General features: G+C 35.7%; 3 protein-coding genes and 1 long non-coding RNA gene across 4 annotated transcripts; 3 read left to right on the top strand and 1 right to left on the bottom strand.

Annotated features, from left to right (window-relative positions):
• The first annotated feature begins 8343 nt into the window (after window positions 1–8343).
• LOC128198165 (uncharacterized) lies at window positions 8344–9354 on the top strand. Its single transcript, XR_008250904.1, has 2 exons — window positions 8344–8580; window positions 8823–9354. It is a non-coding gene; the product is annotated as an uncharacterized LOC128198165 (long non-coding RNA).
• A 3272-nt stretch (window positions 9355–12626) lies between these two features.
• On the bottom strand, window positions 12627–20170 carry LOC112051039 (T-complex protein 1 subunit beta). The gene is made up of 10 exons (XM_024089501.2): window positions 20013–20170; window positions 19704–19877; window positions 19093–19228; window positions 18498–18717; window positions 17851–17989; window positions 17488–17696; window positions 16952–17126; window positions 16017–16194; window positions 14959–15162; window positions 12627–14200 (listed from the first exon to the last, which is right to left on the bottom strand). The coding sequence occupies exons 1-10, from the start codon at window positions 20013–20015 to the stop codon at window positions 14028–14030; spliced, it is 1611 nt and encodes a 536-aa protein (XP_023945269.1). The 5' UTR covers window positions 20016–20170; the 3' UTR covers window positions 12627–14027.
• A 444-nt stretch (window positions 20171–20614) lies between these two features.
• Window positions 20615–20980, top strand: LOC112051043 (synaptobrevin-1-like). The gene has a single exon (XM_024089505.2). The coding sequence runs from the start codon at window positions 20615–20617 to the stop codon at window positions 20978–20980; it is 366 nt and encodes a 121-aa protein (XP_023945273.1).
• Window positions 20981–20991: 11 nt separating this feature from the next.
• LOC112051040 (synaptobrevin-1-like) lies at window positions 20992–24108 on the top strand. The gene has a single exon (XM_024089502.2). The coding sequence runs from the start codon at window positions 21299–21301 to the stop codon at window positions 21680–21682; it is 384 nt and encodes a 127-aa protein (XP_023945270.1). The 5' UTR covers window positions 20992–21298; the 3' UTR covers window positions 21683–24108.
• The last annotated feature ends 430 nt before the right edge of the window (window positions 24109–24538 follow it).

Raw genomic sequence — 24538 nt, 5'->3', positions numbered from 1 at the left:
CTTAGACATGTTTGATGAAAATCGGTTGAGCCGTTTATAAGTTGTGGGGGTTGAAAGTGGGGAAGAGTAACCGAAAACCGAAAAAATGGGGTCTCAAATTAAAGCGCACTGAATAAGAATATTGATGACTTAATCGAGAGTGTAATTAATAATTTCATGACCTTCGGGGGTTTTTCAAAATATATAAAAGCTTGCGCTTTAAGTATACCTACAACATGTTTGATGGAAAGCAATGATGACTTCTAAGATGGAACGCGGTTGTTTGAAAATTAGGCACCTATTCACTTTTGCCTCTCTCTCTCTTTAGACTCTATGTGTCAGAGAACACAGATGCCGAATGGCATTCCACACTTAAGCTTTGAAGTGTTGAAGCGAAATGTTTATTTTAACTTTGCTTTTGACGGCCTTCGTGGCGCAGTAGTATGCGCGGGGGATTTACAAAACGGAGGTCCTGGGTTCGATCTCCGGGTGGGCTGATTTAAGTTTTCTTAACTGGTCAAGGTTTGACTGGCGGGAGACTTCGGCCGTGGCTAGTTACCACAGTACCAACAAAAACGTATTGTTGATTTAGAGTTCCGGTACAATGTGGTGTGCACCGGTTTCGGTGTGAAAGAGGTGTGGATTTTCATCCTCTAACAGGTTAACCCGCTTATATCTCAGATTGCATCATTACTTAGAGATTGTAGTCAATGGCTAGACTTGTATGGAAGAAAAAAGAAAAAACGTCGCTTGGATGCCACCGTTCACGTCGTCTTGGTGTTCTGTACTTGAATTACGAACCGTAATTAACCCCTTAAATGACGAGATCTCTAAAACGTAACTATCTCAGTTCAATCAAGCCGAATTGGCGCCACGGCAACGAAGCAAACCTCGACTATAAGTATGTGTAGATTACTATGCGCACAATATTTTAGCGCTCAAGTGTGAGTTATAAAGGTGTGTGAGTGAGAGTGTAGGTATCTACTATCACTGTGAGAGTGTCAGAGTTTCACTATCATAGCCTACTGGGACCGTACACCAACATTACCGGGCAATAATCAGACACAGGATCGACAGATTTACGTGCTCTACTAGGCACGAGGGTGTACCGAGAATATTAAGTAAGGTACATACTAAACACTCAAAACGAGACTTTTATTTTTCGCAGCCTGGAATTAGAATATTGTTGTTATTACATTTCCATTTCTCGGACCGCACGTTGACATCTGGCAGTGATCGCTAAACATTGGCGTCCACTGATCCGCATGCATCGGACGCATCGCATCAAACGGATTTTTAATTTTACGGTGCATAAAATCCGTTCGATGCGATCCGTACGATGCAGATCAGTGGACGCACTCTACCTACAATCTATATAAATGACTTTTTTAAGTTTCTATACAAAGAATACAAAAATCTGTTTGATGCGATGCGTACGATGAGGATCTGTGGATGCCAACCATTAAGAACCAATCATTATCGCCGTAAGGTATTAACTATTTTAGTACGCATAAGTAAAATAAAATGAGAATACAGGACGTAAAATGTAATAGTAGTAATTAAAGAATGCACAGATTCAATTATAATTTAATTTCACAATTAACTTTGCCTAATATCTAATAGACATTAAGTAATTTATTTTGAAACTTTACTATTGATATAACCTATCTATAAGAAAGTTTCTGTGCTAGTTTCCCAGAAATGTTTAGTCGTATAATGAAGCTCAGTCGAAAAACCATGCAATATATGTGATCGCTGCCATTAAGTTAATGTGGCACATAAAACCTTTGTGTTTAGGTTTATGATGATGTCGCCGCACTTTCAAAGAAACTTCCCCGACGTCACTGCGAGTAAATTCGGTAAGTTTTGATTCCCCGCACAGTTACAATCCCTATTTTGGCAGATAGAATGCTTTTGTCTAATTTGATATCGCATATAAGTTAACTTAATAGAAATTAACCATAAAAATCTGAGTTTGTTTGTTTAATTAGATATGTTACGTGTGCCTACAAAATCACTGCAAAAAGTTATCCGAAATTAGGTATTCTACTGAGCGCACACACGCACAATTTTGTGTTTACTTACATTATATAATTACCTATGTTCTACATCGTTTCTACACTTCCTAAACACACAACTCGACTTTGTAAACAATATTTAGGTATTATTTGTTTATACAGGAAGAAAATTTTTTTAGTGCGGATATTTTTATATTTTGTACATAAACAAAATTTAATGATCACGTATTTTTTCTTTTTTTTTTTAACTCAAAAATAACAAAATTATCGTTAGCTAAAGTTATTTACTTTTGAACAGAATTTTAGGGTCACCCTATTGTGCGTTTATTTTATTTTCGTTTGATACCTAAAGGACGTCACCAGATCACTTTTAAGCTGAATATATCTTGTTTAGTAATAATATGTACATTATTTTGTTATTTTAGAGATATAAATTAAAAAAAAAAATTACATAAAATGTATCGAACTGTTTGTAGATTTATATTCTATTAATGATACAGAACCACGAAAAAAAATATCCGCACTAAAGACCGAATCACCCTGTATAACATTCGTTGTTTACAATGCGACTAAATGAAATTAAGATTGTCCACTTTAGTTCGCCTCACTTTCGACGCGCTAGTAACATGTCTAGTAGTATAAAATCTTTGGTTACGCTTATATTACTGAACCGATTTTTAAACATCTTACCAGTGGGAAGCTACATTATCAGTGAGCAACGTGGGCTATGTATTCCCATGAGAACATATAGATACACGGTTGACCTCTTTAAACAAATATTAATTAATTTGTTTTCAAAAGTTGTTCCGAAAATTAAATATTTTTGAAGTGACTACAATTGAATTTGAAGCCCGATTTTATTGAAAGACGACAAAATATTAACTTAACAAAGTATTTCAAGTCGCTTTTCCTTTACAGATTCAAATCCTTTCAATATTCATTCAATAATTTATTCATTCAATTTTGTTTCGGCTGTAATAAATTCTATTATAAACTAGAAGTTCGGGCAAATAAGACATAAATCTTTTCAAAGCAAAAAAATGTGTAAAACTTCTCAGTCGATCCGAGAGCCGCACGATTATTTACGGGGGTTAGAGGTCGTGAAATACGGTATTGCCCAAATATTTCGAGAATGTTGAACTCTCGACTGCCAATGTTCCGTAATAAATTTTAAGCAAGTAGATTCTTCTCACGGAAGAGTGAAAAGTGCTTACTTTTGCGGAAATCGAGTGAATGAGATAGGTAAGAGTAACACTTACGAAACATTAATAAGCAATGTAACTATCTACCTACCGCGTATCAATGTGGAGCAATTAGTGCAGCAATATAGAGTCATCTTCTTTTTGTATAGAAGCGGCTAAATGCTTCTGTTTGTAGCGTAGTACTTATTACTAAAAATACGTGGAACAAATAGTTATTGCTCGGCAACACGTATCAATGTGGAGCAATTAGTGCAGCAATCTTATAATAATCTTATTTTAATTAGATAATAATAGCAATCTTATAATAATCTAATTTTAAATAGATAATCTGATTTTTATATAGAAGCGGCTAATGCTTCTGTTTGTAGAGTACTACTTATTCCTAAAAATACGAATTTGTATATTGTATGTAGGTACCTATTCAAAACTATTTATTAAAAAGTTTGAGAGTAGGTCAGCCATATTTATGATTTTTATATAAAAAAATAAATAATTCATACAAAGTTATGCTTTTATTGCAAACAAATCAAAAATCAAACGAATAGTTTGAAATTTGAATTTGTTATGAACAAGTAGTAGGTACTTGCTTTTTATTTACCTACTCGTAGTTTTGCAAAAAGTTATAAATTTTATAAATTTTTTTTTTTTTTTTTTTTCATTTTTACTAGTTAGCCCTTGACTACAATCTCACCTGATGGTAAGTGGTGATGCAGTCTAAGATGGAAGCGGGCTAACTTGTTAGGAGGAGGATGAAAAATCCACACCCCTTTCGGTTTCTACACGGCATCGTACCGGAACGCTAAATCGCTTGGCGGTACGTCTTTGCCGGTAGGGTGGTAACTAGCCACGGCCGAAGCCTCCCACCAGCCAGACCTGGACAAATTAAGAAAATCTCAATCTGCCCAGCCGGGGATCGAACCCAGGACCTCCGTCTTGTATATCCACCGCGCATACCACTGCGCCACGGAGGCCGTCAAATATTCACAATATTTTATTTTATAAATTTTTAAAAAAGTGTCCCCGTTCATGTACCTAAATTTTAGCTTTTTGACATTTTATGCAAAGATGGACTTGTTCTATTTACAAATTACGTGTGTTTTTTAAAGAAAATTCAGTTCATTAGTGCTTCTACTTTCAACTAACCTTAGCAACGTCTTAGAGGACTTACTTACGAAGAACTTGTTACTGCAACTTTAGAGTTAAGAGATCTCTAAGACTGACCTACTCGTGCTATAAAAGATAAAGTTTATACAATTGTTATTTTTAGTTTATTGTAACTACAATCACATGAACAACTAGACAATGATATTAAATACTGTTAGATGTGAATGCGAATGAAGGCGAAATGAGGCGCTCAAAAGAGGATTTTTATACACAACACAATGTTAGTGTGATCAACAACGAACGGTATTTAAGAGTGTGCAATATGTAATTTGGTGGTTACAAGTGGTTCTGGATCTCAGATTCTGGAAAAGTTAGGAGCCTGATATTTGGGTAAATGATATTTCAAAGTGTTAGCTTCGTTATACAAAATACAGAATTTGTAAAACTTTTCTCGATAGTTTATTTTTTTGAAAAATACATGTTTTGCTCACATTTTGCTTTCAATCTTAGGAAAAGCAAACTTATTTTCTTAAATTTTTGTTTTGTATAGAAAATTATGTATATATCTTGAACATGGCCATTTTGTTTTACCTTATGTTGTTTAATTTACTTGCAATTAGGTAAAAATGGTTTTGGCGCTCACGTCATAAAATTTGCGTCGCGCATCAATCGCTCCGTGCTTTTCACTCACGTGAAAGTCATAATTCGTCGTCGATATGAATTTAATCCATATCGTACCGACGTGCTGCGCGCTCCTAAACAAATACTACGTAAATATCGTCTACAATGTCGATTTGTGTGTTCAGGCAATGTAAAAACTAGGTATTTAATATACATAAATATATAATGGAATTAAAGACAAACTTGTGCATGTGTGCGCTCAGTGTAAAATTATCGATCTATAGTAACCGATCTATAGTATAAAATTATCATTACAACTAGACGTTAAGTATGTGCAATGGTTATTTTTAGTTTATTTACAACAATTACCACTAACCCGACGACAGGGCTTCCGGCCTCCTTATCAATATTATTACAGAACTTAAACCCACCAAACTTTACCTGCCTCGTTGATCCAATGGTTCGCCTATTTACCTTCGGATTACAAGGTCCTAGGTTCGACGTCTGAGTCGGTGTACTATATCATTCCGAGCTTTTCTGTCATCTTTAAATCTATGATCATTAAAGAGTTAAGACAAAACAAACAAACGAACCTTATACCTAGGTAGTTAGGTGTTATTTACATGACCTACATATTGGTATATGTGCTCCACGTGACCATTATTGAGTCATTTAGGCAGTGGCGTAGCGTGTCTTGTGTCCCTGTATCATACAAGTAAACTAACAAATTTCTCAAAAAATAAACAAATATGCTTGCATAAAATAAATTTGAAAGTGATCTAACCTATTTAGGAAGTTTCCAACTTTTGGGTGCACGGTTAACCCAGGAAAAAACTGAAGTGAAACTATATAGGCAGTTTTTGATATGTTTTATTTTCGGGAAGCACCAGATTCAGTGAGATTGTGGATTATTATTAATTTTTGCTTACACACGTAAGGGGGCCCCCTGTAACCCGGGGGCCCCGTATCATTGATACGGCTGATACGGCAGTAGCTACGTCCCTGCATTTATGTAAAGGTTTGCCAAACGGAATCAAAGGATGATTGTGGATTAACCCGCACAAATCTCTATTTAGTGGCCAGATCTCTGTCCAGTTAGGTTAACTGGGCCAATAACTGGACTTCGCCGTAGTATTGATATAATGGGCAATAGCTATTGTATTAAATATAGTTTGATCTACTGTTGACCTAGTGATAGAGATTGATAGTCGTTAATAATATAAGAAATACCTAACTATCCTTAACTAAAAAGGTATGCGTTTTATTTACTCTATGTTTGCTAATATATTCATTGTTATTATATGAATATGTAGAGATAAGGCCGCCCTTACACCATACCTGTTGCTGATTTTTCTTTTAAATTAGTTGTGTTTTTTTTTAATTAGTGTTTGTTTTTTACACTACATTTGCTAATAATTACCTATTCACTATTAATTATTAATAATTCACACAACCCAAAAGTACGGCATAATAATTATCTGAAAGAACGCAAAAAAAAACAATTTTAATTAAAAAAAAATATTATATAAACAAAAAACTCGACTGCTTAAGCGTAATGAACTGAAAAGAGAAAAACAAGTAGGTACCTATAACAACATCTATATAAGATTTTAACTAAATACTTTATGATGCTGCAGGAGTGGACAAACAATACTTTCTTACTTAAGAGCAATGAATGATCTTACCAAAATTATATTTGTCGCCGCATGCAGTATCATAAAGTATTTAGTTAAAATCTACTATATAGAAATAAGTCGGGTTTTCCTTCCTGACGCTATAACTCCAGAACGCACGAACCGATTTCCACAATTTTGCATTCGTTGGAAAGGTCTCGGGCTCCGTGAGGTTTATAGCAAAGAAAATATAGGAAAAGGTAGGGGTAGGGTAGGGTAGGGGTATGATAGGGTAGGGGGTAGGGTAGGGGTAGGGTAAGGGTAGAGTTCGGTAGAGGTAGTTGAAAGTTTACATCGAGTTTCACGCGGACGAAGTCGCGGGCGTCCGCTAGTCTTATATAGATATTGTACTTGTGATAAGTGATAAGTACTTGATTTTCTCTTTTTTCATTACGCTTAAGCAGTCGAGTTTTGTGTTTCATAATATTTTTTTTCTTAATTCTGTTTCCCTTTTGCTTTTTTTTATTATTTTTTTAAGTTGGAGAGGCTTGCGCTTGACTGCAATCAATACACAACTATAAGGTCCAAATTTAAGCGCGCTTGTTTATAGTAGCTAGTAGTTAGGTACATACGAGTATACACCTAAATACAGCACAGAATCTATTATCTAAAACTAGGATTTCATTAGACTGTAAAAATATACGGTGATATTTAACTAGGGTAGATACTTTATTCCGTATAAAAGTAATTATCTCCGAAATCCCAAGCCGATTCCGGTGTTTAAGAAAGATAAACGAGAGAAAATCCGATCTATTCGTTCCAACCCTGAAAGTTAGTTTCATTACAGCTGCCTGATAATTATCGCCTGACTTGGCTAGTGAAAATATAGATAGGTAAATATAAGAAATAAAAATACCTACTTATATAAAAAGTTCATGATTTTTATTTATTTTTATTCTTTACAATTTAGCCCTTGACTACAATCTCACCTGATGGTAAGTGATGATGCAATCTAAGATGGAAGCGGGCTAACTTGTTAGGAGGAATGTAGCGTTATTCATAAAAATATTATTATATTAGCTTATCTACATTAATATTTAGTTCGTAGATTATCCATAAGTTTACAACGTACCAAATTGTAAGATATTATTATATTAGCTTATCTACATTAATATTTAGTTCGTAGATTATCCATAAGTTTACAACGTACCAAATTGTAAGATATTATTATATTAGCTTATCTACATTAATATTTAGTTCGTAGATTATCTATAAGTTTACAACGTACCAAATTGTAAGTTAACATGTGCGCACAAACATGTGGCGCGCATGTTAACTTACAATTTGGTACGTTGTAAACTTATAGATAATCGCGCACAAACATGTGGCGCGCATGTTAACTTACAATTTGGTACGTTGTAAACTTATAGATAATCTACGAACTTAATATTAATGTAGATAAGCTAATATAATAATATTTTTATGAATAACGCTACAGGAGGATGAAAATCCACACTCCTTTCGGTTTCTACACGGCATCGCACCGGAATGCTAAATCGCTTGGCGGTACGTCTTTTACCGGTAGGGTACTTGGTAACTAGCCACGGCGGAAGCCTCCCACCAGACAAAAATTTATCTATCCATAATACTATATCATCATCATTAACAATCCAAATTCAGCTCACTGTTGAGCACGACTCTCCTCTCAGACAGAGAAGGAATAGGCCAATAGTCCATCAGTCCATCACGCTGATCCAATGCGGATTGGAGGACTTCACACACTAAATGCATACTATAGGGGAAAACCGGGAGACTTGCTCAGGTGGGAGACTTGAACCACCTCAAATATTTGGATTTAAATTTCGCGTGACCGGCGCCGTTGACAGCTTGCGTCATACTCGTACACGAGGCGCGTATAATGACGACTCCAGTTTGGCCGGCATCAGGTCAGTTTTGCAACGAGCGGCGTAAACGGGGTTTCGTGGTAGAAAAGTAAAAATATCAACGATTTTGGATTTTCGCATAAATCAAGAAGTTTTATAGGTAAGTGGTGTTGTTTAATCGTATTGTTTTTAATGATGAATATAGTTTTACTTAAGATAAGCAGTTTAAACCGCAGTTGTAATAGTTTCAAGAAAACTTCTGTTAAATACGGCAAAGGGGGGTGCGGGAGACTTGACCAGGCTCATGTTAGAGAGACATGATCAGTGGTTCAATTCTCCAGCGCTGTGCTTGAATTTGATTTGATTGTAGGTACCTATTGTTTAACGACCCATTTGTTGCAGTGCTAGTGAACGCTGCTTCTGTACCAAGAGATCAGTTCAGAGTCCAGTTCAAATCAGTCAGTGTCAATGTATTGCGGGGATGGAACCCGCGACTCTTCGTATTTATTATGGTAGTATTCGTGATTCCACTGTTGATTCTGATATACGTGACACGAGTGCTTAAGCTACTGATCTAGAAGTCAGATCAATGTATGTGGTGTTGAGTGAAATTAATTTGTTTATTATTCTTTTAAGGAAAATCATGCCGTTTCGATACAAACCCAAGGAGGGTTCTACCCGCAAGAAGTTTACTAAACAGAACTCCAGAAAAAACTGACAAAGTTGATGTGTAATTCATGCAAAAGATATTTTCATGAACATTGCGTTGGTTGACTGACAAAGACGAATGTTGAATGCTTTCTATGCTGAATGTTATTCAAAAGTGTGTGCATATTCCTAATTTTATAAAAAATGTTGATTTGTGTGATAAAACGACTAAGTAATACTCTGTTAAATCATTTGTGTGTTTTATTATTAAATATTTTCAATAAAACTGTTGTTTTTTAGTGTTATCTCTGATTTATATGCATATGGTCAAGTCTCCCTCATCCCCTGATCAACTCTCCCAGGGGCTGGGGAGACATGAGCCACATCTCATTTTTTAAAAAAGTTATTCAGCACCCAATATATTTATCATACTGCCATTCTATTAATGTATAACGATACCTATTTAGGCATACGCTCTACATGCAAAAAATCGAGCCGCTACCACTTACACATCCAACTTTAAATACGTTTAAGTAAAAAGGGGGTCAAGTCTCCCGGACTTCCCCTACTATATACTTACTAGAGAATCAAGAAAATTCTCAGGTACTCATGTGACATGTACGATGTTTTTCCTTAACAGTTTGAGACAAGTGATAATATAAATTTCTTAAAATGCACATAACTGAAAAGTATGAAAAAATAGGCAGCGCTGCTATTATTTTCTTAAGGATATTATGACAATTATGCACATTTGTTCGCTTCAGTTTTCATGCCTAACCTATGCCCTGTCTCTACTATAAAATATTAATGTAGGTACATAGCAATAGCGCGTTTCTATGTCTGTCGCCATGAGCATTGCTATTGCATAGCATAGCATAGCATTGCTCATAAACAAAATTTTTTGTAACTCTCTTCAATAAAGTACCCACTAACTGTTAGTATCATTGAAATTCCACGCGGACGAAGTTGCGGACGGCAACAAGTATATCGACGCACTAGATTAGAGTTACGACCAAGTAATTTATTGATAAGATCTAAATATGAAATGGGTCAATAGTTAACAGAATAATAATGACTCCCAATTAGTTTGTAGTTAGCTGGGTAAATAGCAACATGAAAGCGCCAGCAAGATTATAGACCGAGAGCCTGGCACAGCCAGACATACCTCATTTTATAAAAGTTTGTAAGTCTATGCTCCTAAGTCCTATCATATGTATGAACGGATGCAATCATTATGACGCCTCGGAAATGTGCGATAGTCGACTAGTCGTTACGCGCAGGTCATACATTTTTACATTATTTTTATTATTCTTTACTAGTTAGGCCTTGACTACAATCTCACGCGATGGTAAGTGATGATGCAATCTAATATGGAAACGGGCTAACGTGTTCGGAGGAGGATGAAAATCCACGTCCCTTTCTGTTTCTACACAACATCGTACTGGAACACTAAATCGCTTGGCGGTACGTCTTTATCGGTAGGGTGGTAACTAGCTACGGCTGAATGTTACGAGGGCCTACGAGTTCCATCTAACAAACTATAAATATACAAAACTATCTATACGTTATTATAAACATTGTCTGTTATTTGCTGATAATAATTCTTCAATGTCATGATTACTGTTTTTCGTTAATAAGATACTGATTTGACTAAACCTAAAGATTCTATCTTTAGCTTTATTATTTATTATTTAAACTCAGATTAAACTATTTACATTTTATAATTAATTTAAATATTATAATGATATTAATTTCATAATGTTAGACTAAGCCGTAAAACTGTATAATTAAAAAGTAAGATCAGAAACCATTTTGGAATTGTAAAACTGTTTGAGTCATAGTCGGTTATTATTTTGTCGTCTGATAGCCAGTCGAGCGCGATCTTTGTTGGTGATAATACACTTTGTTGGAACTATATGAAGATTTTCATTGCTGAATACACATTCCTGACGTCACGCTGCCCGTCTCACTAATATGAAGCCTCGCACTAGCTAGACCTGGACGAATTAAGAAACCTCAATCGGCCCAGCCGGGGATTGAACCGCGTGCAGCCACGTGAGACGACGGCGGGTGGTCAAGTAGTATAGTCGGATGTATTATTTACGACGCCGACGTCTCGGAAATCAGCTACGGATATCGCTATACGCAGGTTACCGTTACCGCTAATATTTAAAAGCTTAACGTACGTATATTCCGAAACGTCACAAAGATTGCAAAGATTTTTCTTGTACGAAAAATCCTAATAATTTCATTTTTATTTATTTACCTGACCCGAGATTCGAACCCTGGACCTCATTATCCGTAGCCGAACCAGCTTACCACGGGACCAATGAGGCAGTTTGTAAGTACCTAAGTAAGTGTAACCTATCAATGGTAGGAGCTTAAGCTGACAACTTTCATAGAATGAGGTCGGTCTGGCTCTCGCACGCTCTAAGTCCATTACGTAGGCAAATGAGCATTTACAGCGAGTCGTAACGAATAACGCGCAATTAAAGCTGTATTACGGGTATACTTACATAAGTAGGTACCTACCTACCTACGTAATGTTTTTCAATTGCTGTTTCTAATAATATCGCATGACTGCAAAGCATCGAAATAAAAAGCATTTTTTATTGTGTTAGCCTGTAGTGTTGCCAGCCTACTAGGATAACCGATTTGCGTTGGATATTCCCAATTACCCTTAATCAGGAGGATGATCTTACACTGTTCTCCTTAATAACATTCATCTAATAATAAAAACAGAAAAGATTTGATTGTTTGTTTAATTGTTTGCAATGAATAAACTCCGAAACTATCGGACCGCTTTTAAAAATTTGGTTGGGAAGCTATACTATTCCCTGGGTGCTATTATACCTAGGGTATATTTTATCCCAGTGTTCCTACGGGAACGGTAACTACCATGGGCGTAGCGAGGTACAGGGGGGAGCTGAAAATAGGTACCTATTTCATGAAATAGAAAAAAGGGTAAAAGAAATAAAACGATTACATAGATACGAAAAGGTTCAGACAAAGATATTATTGTACGTAGATATAAAACTGCGCGAAGGGTAAATCAAATAATAAAGGTAAATTGTATTATTGTCCCTTTCAAATAAATGAAGATTTGTCACGAAGTCTGATTTGTTTATACCCCAGTTAAAGTAACAGGTACATATAGGGTACGAGACTTAATACTCTACGAATCCTTTTTTAACCAGCTTCAAAAAGAATGAGTTTCTCAACTTGCATGTATTTTTTAATTAGGTACCTTATTAGTCAGGGATCCGTAGAACATTTTGTACAACTGATTACTATCAAGTTAATTTTTCGTGAGTAGATTCATATCGATAAAACGATCATCTTTTTCATTTACGAAAATTCCTGATTCTGGTAGCTAACTGATTTACCAGGAAATAAATATTTCTGAGCGTCGGAACGTTGTATAATTATTAATTAATCAACAGTAAAAAAACATCTGGTCCGTTCTCAAGATTTGCGCTTAGCAACACATTTTATATAATAGATGTATTTCTATGATGATCTCGGGTCTGTAGGATTGTTCAGAATAACACAAAAAAATAGTAAAGTATTATTTATTAATTTGTTAATACTTTTTAAAATTAAGGCATCTTCGACGTGGCTAAACTAAAATACATATAACATACCTCCTATGTGATATTCCCGCTAGCAATACTAATGTAACATGAAAATTGTTTTCATTATGTATTAAAATCAAAAGCACTTCAAACTTTGTACAAGTTTTATGTAGTAGAAAGATCCGTATTAGAAACGTTCTTCACCCATCTGTTTATTGGATAAAATGTGTTTTTATATCAAAATTAGGATGTTAAAAAATATGTAGCAAGTAGGTTGCCTCAAAATCTCCTGGCCAAACTATCATTAATGATAACTAATACAGGTTAATAATAGGCCAGGAAATCTATAGGCAACCTACTCGCAACATATTTTTTAAAGTACTAAATTTGATATAAAACACTTTTCATCCAATAAACAGATGGGTGAAGAACGTTTCTAATGCGGATTTGAACTAATGACAAAGCAACTGCAAATTAAAAATAAATATACGCCAGTGAAAATAAGAATGCATTAAAAGAAGCAAACACATTTACAATTGTAATTAAAAGTGTGTAAAAGAAATTCAGTCGAAAATAAATTCAATTATGGTCAAATTATACTTTTATATAATTCTCCCACTATGTATTTATTGCCTTATAAAAGTATCACACTAAAATACAAAACGTAGTATTCAAAAGTCATTTATGGTAATACATAATATTTCTCTATTTTATGTAAATATTGTTTTATCATTTTTATGCATTAATAATTATGTATTGAAAATTTAAAGTGCACTTTTTATTATTGCTTTAGTTGATAAAAAAGATATGATGAGTAAGTTAACCAATATAATTGGGCCGGTAGGCTACCTTCCATATGTGTACTTACAGTTCGTGCACTATTGCATGGTGCGGGTGACAGTTTGTTTCACTCTTGCAACTTTCACCCGCACCATGCTACAGAGCACATAGTATAGTCACAAGTTTTGTCTTTATCATTTGTCATAAAGTAAGAAAGTGACAAAACTTATGGTTATCACTTACCAGAGGGTGCTAAAACCGACTCTTTTACATCTAATATCAGTGACCTTATTTTATAAATAGAAAGCCTAAAAATACATCCCTTGTAGCTAAAATGTATCGTATGAATACATAACACGATCAAATTAAATTTTACAGATATTTTTAAGAGGAAAAGTAGGAGTAAATTCTTATTAGTATTGTCTGTTTTAGGTGTAATTATTTAATTTTCAAAGTTATCGTGGTTAAGTAATTTTCATCGTCTTCAAGGGGCCAACTAAAAAGCACGTTTATTTAGTTCTAAAGGAAGTAGTTTTCTTATACACACTTAAAAAAAAATTGTTTTTTGAGACGAAAGATTATTTTTTTTTTTAATTGTATACAATTAGCAGGGGCGGCGGTCGGGTCCGCGTCTGCGCGGGGCAGACTTCAGGATGTTGTCGACGCGCAGTATCACTTCAGCTGCCTCCGCAGCAGACACCAACACCTGCCGCTTCACCACATACGACTCGGTGATGCCGAGGGTCTTCATGTCACCCACACACCCCTTCTCCATGTCTGAGACCAAAAAATAATTGTCATCATCAGCATCTATACATATATTGTAGGAAATAGTAGTCTGAGACGAGTGCGAGTTGTTTCCGTAAAGAGTAGGGAATTAGAGTAGCGATCGGACGGGAACGACTGGCGATATAAGGCGCTCGCCGTACGGTCTAGATGATTATTGTCGTGGCGTTTGATCCGTTCACACCCTTTGTTGGATAATCCTTCATGGGTGATTTTGGGATAGGCGGGGAGAGTGACTTAAGTGGAAAAGGGGAGTGTTAATTAACTGTCAAGGACATCCTTAACCCTACGTGCAACGGTCACAAGTCCGTGACTCGCTCAATGTCATTCTCTGCCATACTAGGGTCTTATTTTGGTTACAGTTTGATTTGTTAATTAAGTTGTCCTGACAAATATTGTGAATCATAACCTTTGTTCTACATTGGTTTCTTATTTTTGTAAACCACTTCGGAGTCTGCTAAAAATTTCATAAACAGCCTATTTTAATGTTTTTCTTGATGATGCAAATTAAAATTTTGCCAGTTCAGTTATTTTTTCTTATTAGAGCATACCCTGATCGATGCACGCCACTGGTTGGCGGGTTGATATTGTTTTGACTATTTAATGATGACAGATCAAATGATAATAATCAGGACCCACAGCATAATTAACCCTGAATGTGAATTTACTCCGAAGGCCTCTGGTTATGCCTGTGTCCAGCAACAACCATCTATTAGCAAATGGCATGGTGATGATGAGACAACACTCACCAAGTCCCATGGTGCTCTCCCCCTGCGCATGGTGCGCGCGGAGCCTGGCGATCAGGTCGGCGCTGTCGTAGCCGGCGTTGTCCGCCACGGCGGAGGGCAGCCTGCGGAGCGCCACGGCGAAGGCCTCGGCCGCGGCGGCCTCCTTGCCCGCCGTGCGCGCCGCCACCTTGGACACTGCGTCCGCCATCAACATCTCACTCGCACCTAATCGATGAAAATACGCCTTTATTGGTGATTTTTAGTATGCAATAGCCTACGACTGATGCACGTCGCTTCCCTGCACGCACGATTTCACACCCGCAGTCTTTCCCACGTCCCCCCGTGCTATCAACGAACTTGCCTGACTATAGCATAATACTTATTTCTGCATCCAAATATTGCTGTTTTGTGGTCAACCGACTATGGTTTGCTATAGAAATAAAATTGATAATTGATGTACAATGGGGATGATGACTAGGTTTGAATATATTGATTTTTATGATACATTCGGGTAAATAAGGTCAATGTTAACTAATTTATACATAAAATGCAAAGATTGTCTGGATATTTGCAAAATAAATAAGATTATAAAATTTCAAAATCTATTAAATTTTTTTTATCGTAATTAGATGAAAATTCATAGTTTTAGCTTCCTTACATTAAATGTGACATTTTTCAATAAATGAACTATAAACATAAACGCACAAATAACAAAGATGTTAGTAATTTTGTTTGAACGGCCATACAAACCTAACGATAAGCGAGCCAACGACGTCACTAAATCGTGCCATTTTGTATGGAGCGTTTTTCAGGGATCCGCGGCAGCGCCGCAAATCTGACCCTTTAAATCCCTGTAGCTCCGAAAGTAATGATCGCAGATACCATGTTACTTTTACAAAATTGCTTTGCTATTAGTATACTCTTAATTTATATACAATTAAAAAAACTGTCATCATCCCTATTGACTACTCATGATGATGAGTAGGTGTGAAACTTATGTAAAAGATTTTTAAAAGCTCCGAGATGTAGATGGCAATGCCGCTTGTACTCGTAGATTTTACACTAAACAATAAACTTACCACCACCGAAGATGACCTTCGGCTCTCTGACGGTAGCGGCGAGCACACACAGCGCGTCGTGCAGCGAGCGCTCCGCTTCGTCGATGACCTGCTGCGTGGCGCCGCGGATGACGATGGTGCACGCGGAGCCCAGCTCCACACCGGAGAAACGGATGAGACATTCATCCCCAATTAATACCTACAAATTATTACAAAGTTTTGGGATATGTCCATTGACTTCTCATTAAAAAAGGACGCACAATCACGTAGAAAAATTTACTTAAAACTGGCCAATTTTGCTTTGACAGTTTTAGAATTATTGGTACATTTGAATATAGTCCAATATTTAATAAAATCCCAAATTCACAGCAAATTCAACCTTAAGGATTAAGTTTAAGGTTGAATTTGCAAATGCGACTATTTGAATTGAGTGCTAAGAAGTTGTGTTTGGCACTCATTGAGTGGAGACGTTTTTTGGTCTCTCATTGTGCATCCACTTTTTAATAGATCGATGGATCCAGCATAAGTAATATATACATCTGTAATTTATTTGGAATAAGAAATAAATGATAGAAAATATTGACATTGACACATTGCACATAAAGTTGCCTAGTTCCGACTGAATTAAATGATTAATTATTTTTTTTAATTTATTTAATTTCTTACCATCATTGCTTAATTATAAAAAAATCTTACACTAGTTAGTAGAATATACCCAAAATAATTGAAAAAAGTAAAATGGTTGCCTGCTTTCACACTGCAACTGTGGGGTTGCCAGATATAAACAGTTGAGTCATGTTATTTATATACCCTCATCAGTTATTTACTTTGCCATTGCATGTTGTAGAGTCGACATATCCTGTGGATGCTCTGGTTTCGGGGTGAACCATACATAGAGAGAATTTTGTCGGACCTGGGTGGGTGTTGCAAGGGTTCGTCGACTTTTCAATACTTACTTGTTCAATAAGTTTGCAATGTCCAAGTTTGACTTTATCAGGTGAATCAAACGTAGATACAATTTCACCGCCAGTGACCAGTGCTAGACGTTCAATACCATCAAAATCAGCATGTTCTATTGCCATGGTACCGGCGTCAGCGAATAACTGCTCAGGGTAGTTGTAGATGAGCTGCCTAAGTATGACAGACAAAAAGAAAATTTAATAATTCATCTGTAATATTGAGTGAAACGCTTAAGGCTGCCTGTCCATAAGAGCAGAGCAAGGGAGCGTAGTGGAGAAACAGACTATTGTGGAGAAACAGACTATTGCGGAGCGGAGTTGCGTACTGTCTGTCCACTGGAGCGGAGTGTGGGCTCAGAGCGGGGTTAAATAAATTAATGTTATGTTAAAGGACATGTCCCAATTTTGTATGGAGACTGGGCCTTTATTCAAGTGTCAACTAAGCAGAACAAATTATTTTATGTCTTAAAATAACATAAAATATTGTGCTTAAATCCCAAAATAAAAAAAAAATCATATAAATAAACACTCACCTGTTGATAAATACATTGCATTTGTGTGCGAGGATCTTGTTTACTTTGTCCTTCATTTTTTCTTTTTCAGCCACTTCAAGTTCAGCAATTTTCGCCATGGAATCCACTTTGATGGTTGAGCCAAACACTTTGATCTTGTCAGTGTCCATAGGAGTATTAGCTATGAGTATATTAGCATTTTCTAATCTCTTAGGTTGGTGTACTCCAACCTTAAAAAAAATGTGACAGTTAATCATTTTAGAAAAGAACATCTACAGAAATTTTGCTAAATCTCCAGAAAATCATTTTTTACAAAAACTTGCTTTGCCAATTATAAAAAGTATTTAAGTAAAATGTACTTTTTTATTAGTTAATAATTAATACCTTTTTGTTTAACAGGAATCCTTCATCTAAGAATGACTCTTCTAGTAGTCCACCAGATATTTTGATTATTTGTATAGCTTTAAGGTTCCCTGAACCCTTTAATCTGAGTACTGCATCTACAGCCAACTTGGTGAAATGTCTGAAATATTCAATTTATCAATATTTAAAAAATACAGGGCAAAACATACGTTATGTATAAGTTTAAATATAACAAAGCTACTAAATATTTAAAAAGTGGACAAACATCAAACTCCAGTGTTGCCTGCTATTTCACTCATAATAAGCCTATTTTACAGGGTCATGCCGCCCTCCTTATAGGAAAGAGGATATGGCACTAAAACTCAAGACACTGTTCAAAGGAGGTGACCCTTATAGGTGGAATCACTGCTCATGTCTTCTGCTTCTGCCTTCAGCTCCCATCTGGCGATACTTCTGTGCTCACCTAAAACTTCTGGTGAAACCGCTAAGGTCCCATGAAGGAGCCTATGGCGTTTACACAATTACAAAAAATCTTTAATGCAAGTTGGTGGGCTCCTCAAATATGATCTGATTCAGCTACAGTTCTTAATACTTAAATGTATCTTGTTCAGGGAGGGTTTTTCATGTGTTTTCAGTGTTTTTCTTGAAAAAATTACATATGTACTCACTCTTTATGGTTTGACAGAATTTTTGAGCTCAAAGTTGTACGTGCAATGTTTTCCAAATCAGATCTAAGCCTGTCTTCATTCATGTCCTTCTCATGATCAAAACTGGCATTAGCAAGTGCCTGTTTGGCGGCCTCAACGGAGATCCTCCACCCGGCTATAATTGTTTGGGGATGAAGCTTTTGCTCTACTAACTTTTCTGCCTCTCTGAGCAACTCAGCAGCTATGGTATGCAAAAAAAAAAAAGTACATCAATATTATTTTACTTATAGCGTTGAAAAATATGAAATAAAAACCATGCTCTCAAGATAACAGACAACTGGAATGTTTGTTCTGATAGTTGTTTCTTTAAATTATCTTTTGCAAAAAACATTCACTAAAACCTTTAGAAGGTAAAACAGTTTATTGATACAGCTTATATTGTGAGGAGGCTCATATGGGGGTCCAGGTCTGCATCCTGACAACTGGATTTTTTAGTGTCTTTATATACTTTTTATGCATAACATCGTTAAATTAAGTTTATAAGAGTAAATAATTATTTTGGACAATGGTTTAATACGAACAAACCTAGATAATAAATATATAATGAGAATCATACCTAACACTGTAACTGATGTTGTGCCATCACCAACCTCCTCGTCTTGAACTTTAGACATATCAACCAAGATCTTGGCAGCTGGGTTGTCAATGCCAATTGATTTGAGAATTGTAGCACCATCGTTTGTTACTTCTACCTAAAGGAATTGTTGAAAATTTAGACAAATATCTTAGCATTCCATGGATTCAGTGTGTGGGTGCCAGGTCCATCGCATGGTAGTGAGAAAAACTCAGAGCAGAGTCCTGAACTTGTGATTACAGGATGTAGGGTTAAGGAATTTCTTGACGATCGATCAACACTCCCCGTTCTCTGCTTGTGTTGTTCTCCCTGCCTAGCTAAATTTGGTAAGATCCTATTAGAGCAGCTTTGGATACTCGATCTAATATAGAACTAGCTGCACTTCTAGAGAGGCCAAGGTCTTTAGGAATATCCTATGTTTGTAATAAAGAATAAAGAGCACTTATCATTTAGAAAAATCATAGTTTACACTGTCCGTGGTTCCACACACACTTAGCTGTTTTTTTAATCAGACTGTATGTAATAAAATTAACCATATAAAATAAGACTGTACTTATATATTTGGTAGAAGACTTTATAAGGTCTCAACAAACCTGTCCGGAATTTCTGCCCATTGAAACTAATATTTTGTCCATGCCTTTCGGCCCCAAAGTGCTTTTCACGAGATCGCCAATAGCAATGGCTCCAATGAAACTGGACATCCGAGCAATCTCGGCTTTTTCTTCTTCTGCCTCATTTTTTAAAATCCTAATGGGGTTGAGTGAAACCTGCAAGTAAAACGGGAATAAACTAAGAATATGTGCACATGTGCGGTGCTCACAAGTCCCATGATCTTTGTTGAATTAAAATGAACTTGTTAGAAAACTTATGAGTAATTAGAAAATACTTGTTATAATGCTTACCATGTTTAAAAGTTGTTTAAAGTATTATAGAAGTCCAACTATCACTGAAAAATAAATAACCAAAGTTATTTTTTCACACTTCGGCAAAGCAAATCACACAATTCCAGTTCCACCAGAGTCCAGAGACAATCAGACAAGGACATAGAGAGTAGACTAAAGATTAATTTACTCTTTGGTAGATTATAGAACGGAGTAGTGCATTATTTTTTCTTTGGAGTAGAGGTTACAGTCTAATATTATATTCTTTGTTACAAACTAATTAGTAATGTGGTGTCTATGATACGGCATTATACGGGTAGATACGGCATTCGTAAGTAACTAGTCTGTGTACATTACTTCATTCACCAATCGCATGAGTTGTTTATATCTATTAATCTGTGTGAGTTTGTGTTTCAATTTATCATTCAAGACTCAAGTTTGTAAATCGAACGTAGTGATTGATAGTGATTATACTATACTCTTTGTGTAAATCTGTGATTGTGATTCATACACAAGCACTGTGCAATAGTAAAGTGAGTTTAATATTTTACTTAAATAACAATCAAGTTGTTTGTAGTACCCAATTTATTTGCATATAATAATTTTCTACTATAACAGAAATAATGGAGAATCCAAGTGAAACGCAAGGACCGAGGGTAAGCGATAAACGTTTAGCCCAAACTCAGGCGAAGGTGGACGAAGTTGTTGGTATTATGCGTGACAATATCGACAAAGTTTTGGAGAGAGACCAAAAGTTGTCAGAGTTGGACGACAGAGCGGATGCATTGCAGGTTGGTGCGGGACAGTTTCAGCAGCAGGCTGGTAAACTTAAAAGGAAGTATTGGTGGCAAAACTTGAAGATGATGTTGATTATTGGTGCTGTAGGCGTGGTCTTACTTATCATTATCATTGTGTGGGCGACTTCCGGTTCCAGCGGCTCTGCACCAGCGCCAGCACCAGCTACAGTTACCGACCAAGCAGGACGATAAATCAGAATTCGATAATTTTCAATTTCTACCAGAACTAGAGATAAGGCCATTGAGATTATATTTTCAAAGATTGAGATCAACTTTATGATTAAATAATACATGGCCAAGTAGTCAAGTACACAGATTAGAGAATATTATTGTGTCTATGATTCTGCATTCGTCATTTTTCTGTTGTCTGTGTTCATTCATTCGCCATATTTGTTTGTGAAATTGTGATCGGGTCGGGGTACGGTTTTTTAAATTTGCAATTTTACAATCAAACCGGTTGTTGTTCCTATATTTACTTCTGCTAAATTTACAATACTTGAATCAGTAAAAATGGAGAATCCAAGTGGAACTCAAGGACCAAGGGTAAGCGATAAACGTTTAGCCCAAACTCAGGCAAAAGTGGACGAAGTTGTTGGTATTATGCGTGTCAATGTCGAGAAAGTTTTGGAGAGAGACCAGAAGTTGTCCGAGTTGGACAATAGAGCGGATGCATTGCAGCATGGCGCGGCACAATTTGAGCAGCAGGCTGGTAAGCTTAAAAGAAAGTACTGGTGGCAAAACTTGAAGATGATGTTGATTATTGGCGCTGTAGGAGCGGTCTTACTTATCATTATCATTGTGTGGGCGACTTCCGGCTCAAGCAACTCTGCTCCAGCCCCTACACCAGCCCCTACGCCTGCACCGGCACCAGTTACCGATACGGCAGGACGATAATTCCTTGAAAAAAATGTGAAACCTACAACTTTTTTTTTGACAGCCACCATGATTCATACGAAATACTGATACTTGACTGATTTAATGATAACAAAAGTAAAGGAAAATATTTTTTAATGTAAGTGTATTACCTTCAGTGTTAAGGCCTGTTAAATATTCATATCTCTATTTCTTGTAACTGTTTTATATCTGTTTACAAACTCTTTAAAAATTAAAATGTATTTACCTAATAAATTATACAAAGAGACCAGTGCTATACATCTAAGGCCTATATTATATACACACGTTTTTATATGCCAATATTAAATACAAGGCTTATCCCATTACAATCTCACTATTGCTCACAGAAGGTCAACAATATTTAATTTTCATTATGAGAAACTAGCAGACACTGGCTGTTTGTCACTCTCATAGTTTCCCATTCCTGTGGAAATATAGAGTTAAAGTATAGCTAAATGTGAAGCTTTCCATTGTTGAAAGAATTAAAAGTCAAACCATTTATTTTGGAGCATATTCACTACTAACAAAAAATCTTTTCTCTATAATATCAGCGTAGCAAACAAAGATTCCCAAGCTTCTACCAAGGGACTAAAAAAGTGTGATGATAATGGATTAAGCCTTATCTAATGACTGCAGTACAGTACGGAACTACTAAAGCAAATGCTTTTTCTACTAACACTTTTTACTAGTTTTTAAGACTTTTGTCCAAATACGAAATTGAGCTGATTTCTGACTTGCCTTCTATACCTTATTGCATTCAAATTTTGTAAATGAATATATACTCCTACGAGAGAAAAGACCAATCCGATTTTAGAGCAACTAACTAATAACTGATTTCTCAAAACTTTTTACCTCCTCGAAATCTACAGGTTTGAATTTTATTATAATAGTTTCATAGTTGAAGAATATCAAATATGGTTAAAAATAATGGTCTTATACTTGGCTCCTTAATTAAATTGTGATAATAATCTTTATATTTTTATAACCTACTATTTATACTTGAACCAAATTGTTTCTGAATAGTGGATGATGAACCTGGGCTAAAGAGAGACAAACTTGGCATTTTATGGATTCACTGCAGATCTATAGTGTGTGAGGATAACTGAGCAAATTCTAACATTTGTGGCTGGTTTAGCTTTAAAAGGCTCTGATGCACATAAAGGCGCCCTAGGCCAAATTGGATTGTACAGGGAGAGCGACACAAGCCAAAGGTTCTCACCCTCACTGCTTCACTCTCCCTGTCCAATGAAATTTGGCAGGATCTAGGGCAGCTTTTTTTACCTGTTCTTATACAGAACTTACTCTGCAGTACTCTCAGGCTAAGATTTATAAGCATGTTAGATTTTGCTGGTTATGCCCTTTCACCCATATCTGATATACTGTTGTGTTTTTTAAATATCACCCTAACTACTCAACATTTTGTGATAATCAATCAGCTTTGTCAAAAATATAGGAAATAAATGTAGGGTACTTTTATCTTTTGTTATTTAGGGATTGAGCGGACAATTGCTAGTTTAGAACTGTACCACAAACAATTAAACTAATGTGACCAATAAAAAATTTCTTAAGATGTTTTTGGAAGACTATTTATTGATACTGTTTGACTTGCAGTACTGAAAATATTATAAATAATATATTATACACAAATATGGGAGAGGTATTTCTATAAAAAGTAAATAAAATATACTATACTTAGTTATTTGTTGATTTGTTAAAATTGTGTCATCAAATGATCATTGTTGCTGACTTGTATGTTGCCTATGTAAATTTCAATTATAATGCACAATTTGTATAAATAACTAAAGCACAAATTACAAGTATGTTGATTAATTATTTTAGTTTATAATTTGATATTTATTGTCTAAATGTAGACCATTGTTTCTCAACATTGTGTAAGTATGGTAGCCAATTATGGAGTTAGGACTGTGGCAGCATGGGCTGATTATGTTCAGCTTTTATAAATAAAATAACAAAGGTCTGGCTGTCCCAGTTTTTAGGCCCTTTTTATAGATGTTCCACAATATCAAACTTGAAAAGTCAAACAACTGCAGACCATGAGTGTGTGTCTAATATAAGACAACTTAACACTGCACTCATATAGAAGTTGAGGAACAACTAACATCTCTTAATATGAGCCATAGTCTATTTTATAGCTAGCTATCTACAAGCAAGCAAGATTCAGCTTAGGTTAAAGGTTTCTTTAAGTATTAATTAATTTTGAAATGCTGCCACAAAGTTGAGGTATAATGGACTGACTATGATTTAAAATATGTTTAATTAACTTTTGCATTTCTTATTAGTTTTTGTAACACCCAAAGGGACCAACAATATTGTCTATTGTGTAAGGTCCTTCATTTTCCAATATTGTCTTCATAAGTAATGTGTAAGTCGATGTTGTATATTAAATGTATATTATCTTATAACAAGTTGTTTTGTATTTTATGTTGTATGAAATGAATTTATTTCTTCGTCAAGCCAGTGATTTAAGCCTGATAAGTAATTCTTATCAACATTTTCTAGATCTTGGCGTGTTATCTGTAGTTGCAGACAAGATAACAACGTCACAGTAAAATAATTTGTGCAAAAGGGTGTATACAAAACAAAGGTGTGATGTACATATTAATTTACATTTGTTTTGATAGTATTTTACAAGCATGATTATTGGACATTATATTGCGACACCGCTTTGTTGATCTAGAGGTTAGCCCATGCGACTTCAATTCATGAGGTCCTGTTCGTCAGGGTATAAAATATTAGGAATTTTCAGTAGATTCTACTCTGGGCTATAGCCCAGTTGTTGCTGGTATTACACTCCCATGCCTTGGAAAATACATTCATGGGTCCTATTTATTATCA

This window comes from Bicyclus anynana, chromosome 6 (genome assembly GCF_947172395.1).
Source record: "Bicyclus anynana chromosome 6, ilBicAnyn1.1, whole genome shotgun sequence".
In the NCBI taxonomy this organism is placed as follows: Eukaryota; Metazoa; Arthropoda; class Insecta; order Lepidoptera; family Nymphalidae; genus Bicyclus; species Bicyclus anynana.
Note: the sequence above shows the minus strand (reverse complement) of the source record. Positions and strands in the feature narration are given on the sequence as shown.

Excerpts from the sequence above, each read along its gene's own strand:
- LOC112051043 (XM_024089505.2), top strand. The coding sequence starts at position 20,615 with ATGGAGAATCCAAGTGAAACGCAAGGACCGAGGGTAAGCGATAAACGT.
- LOC112051040 (XM_024089502.2), top strand. The coding sequence starts at position 21,299 with ATGGAGAATCCAAGTGGAACTCAAGGACCAAGGGTAAGCGATAAACGT.
- LOC112051039 (XM_024089501.2), bottom strand. Across the intron at positions 18,718-19,092 it reads AACATCAGTTACAGTGTTAG|CTGCTGAGTTGCTCAGAGAG; the intron begins GTATGATTCTCA and ends TGCATACCATAG. Across the intron at positions 14,201-14,958 it reads GGAGAGCACCATGGGACTTG|ACATGGAGAAGGGGTGTGTG; the intron begins GTGAGTGTTGTC and ends TTTTGGTCTCAG.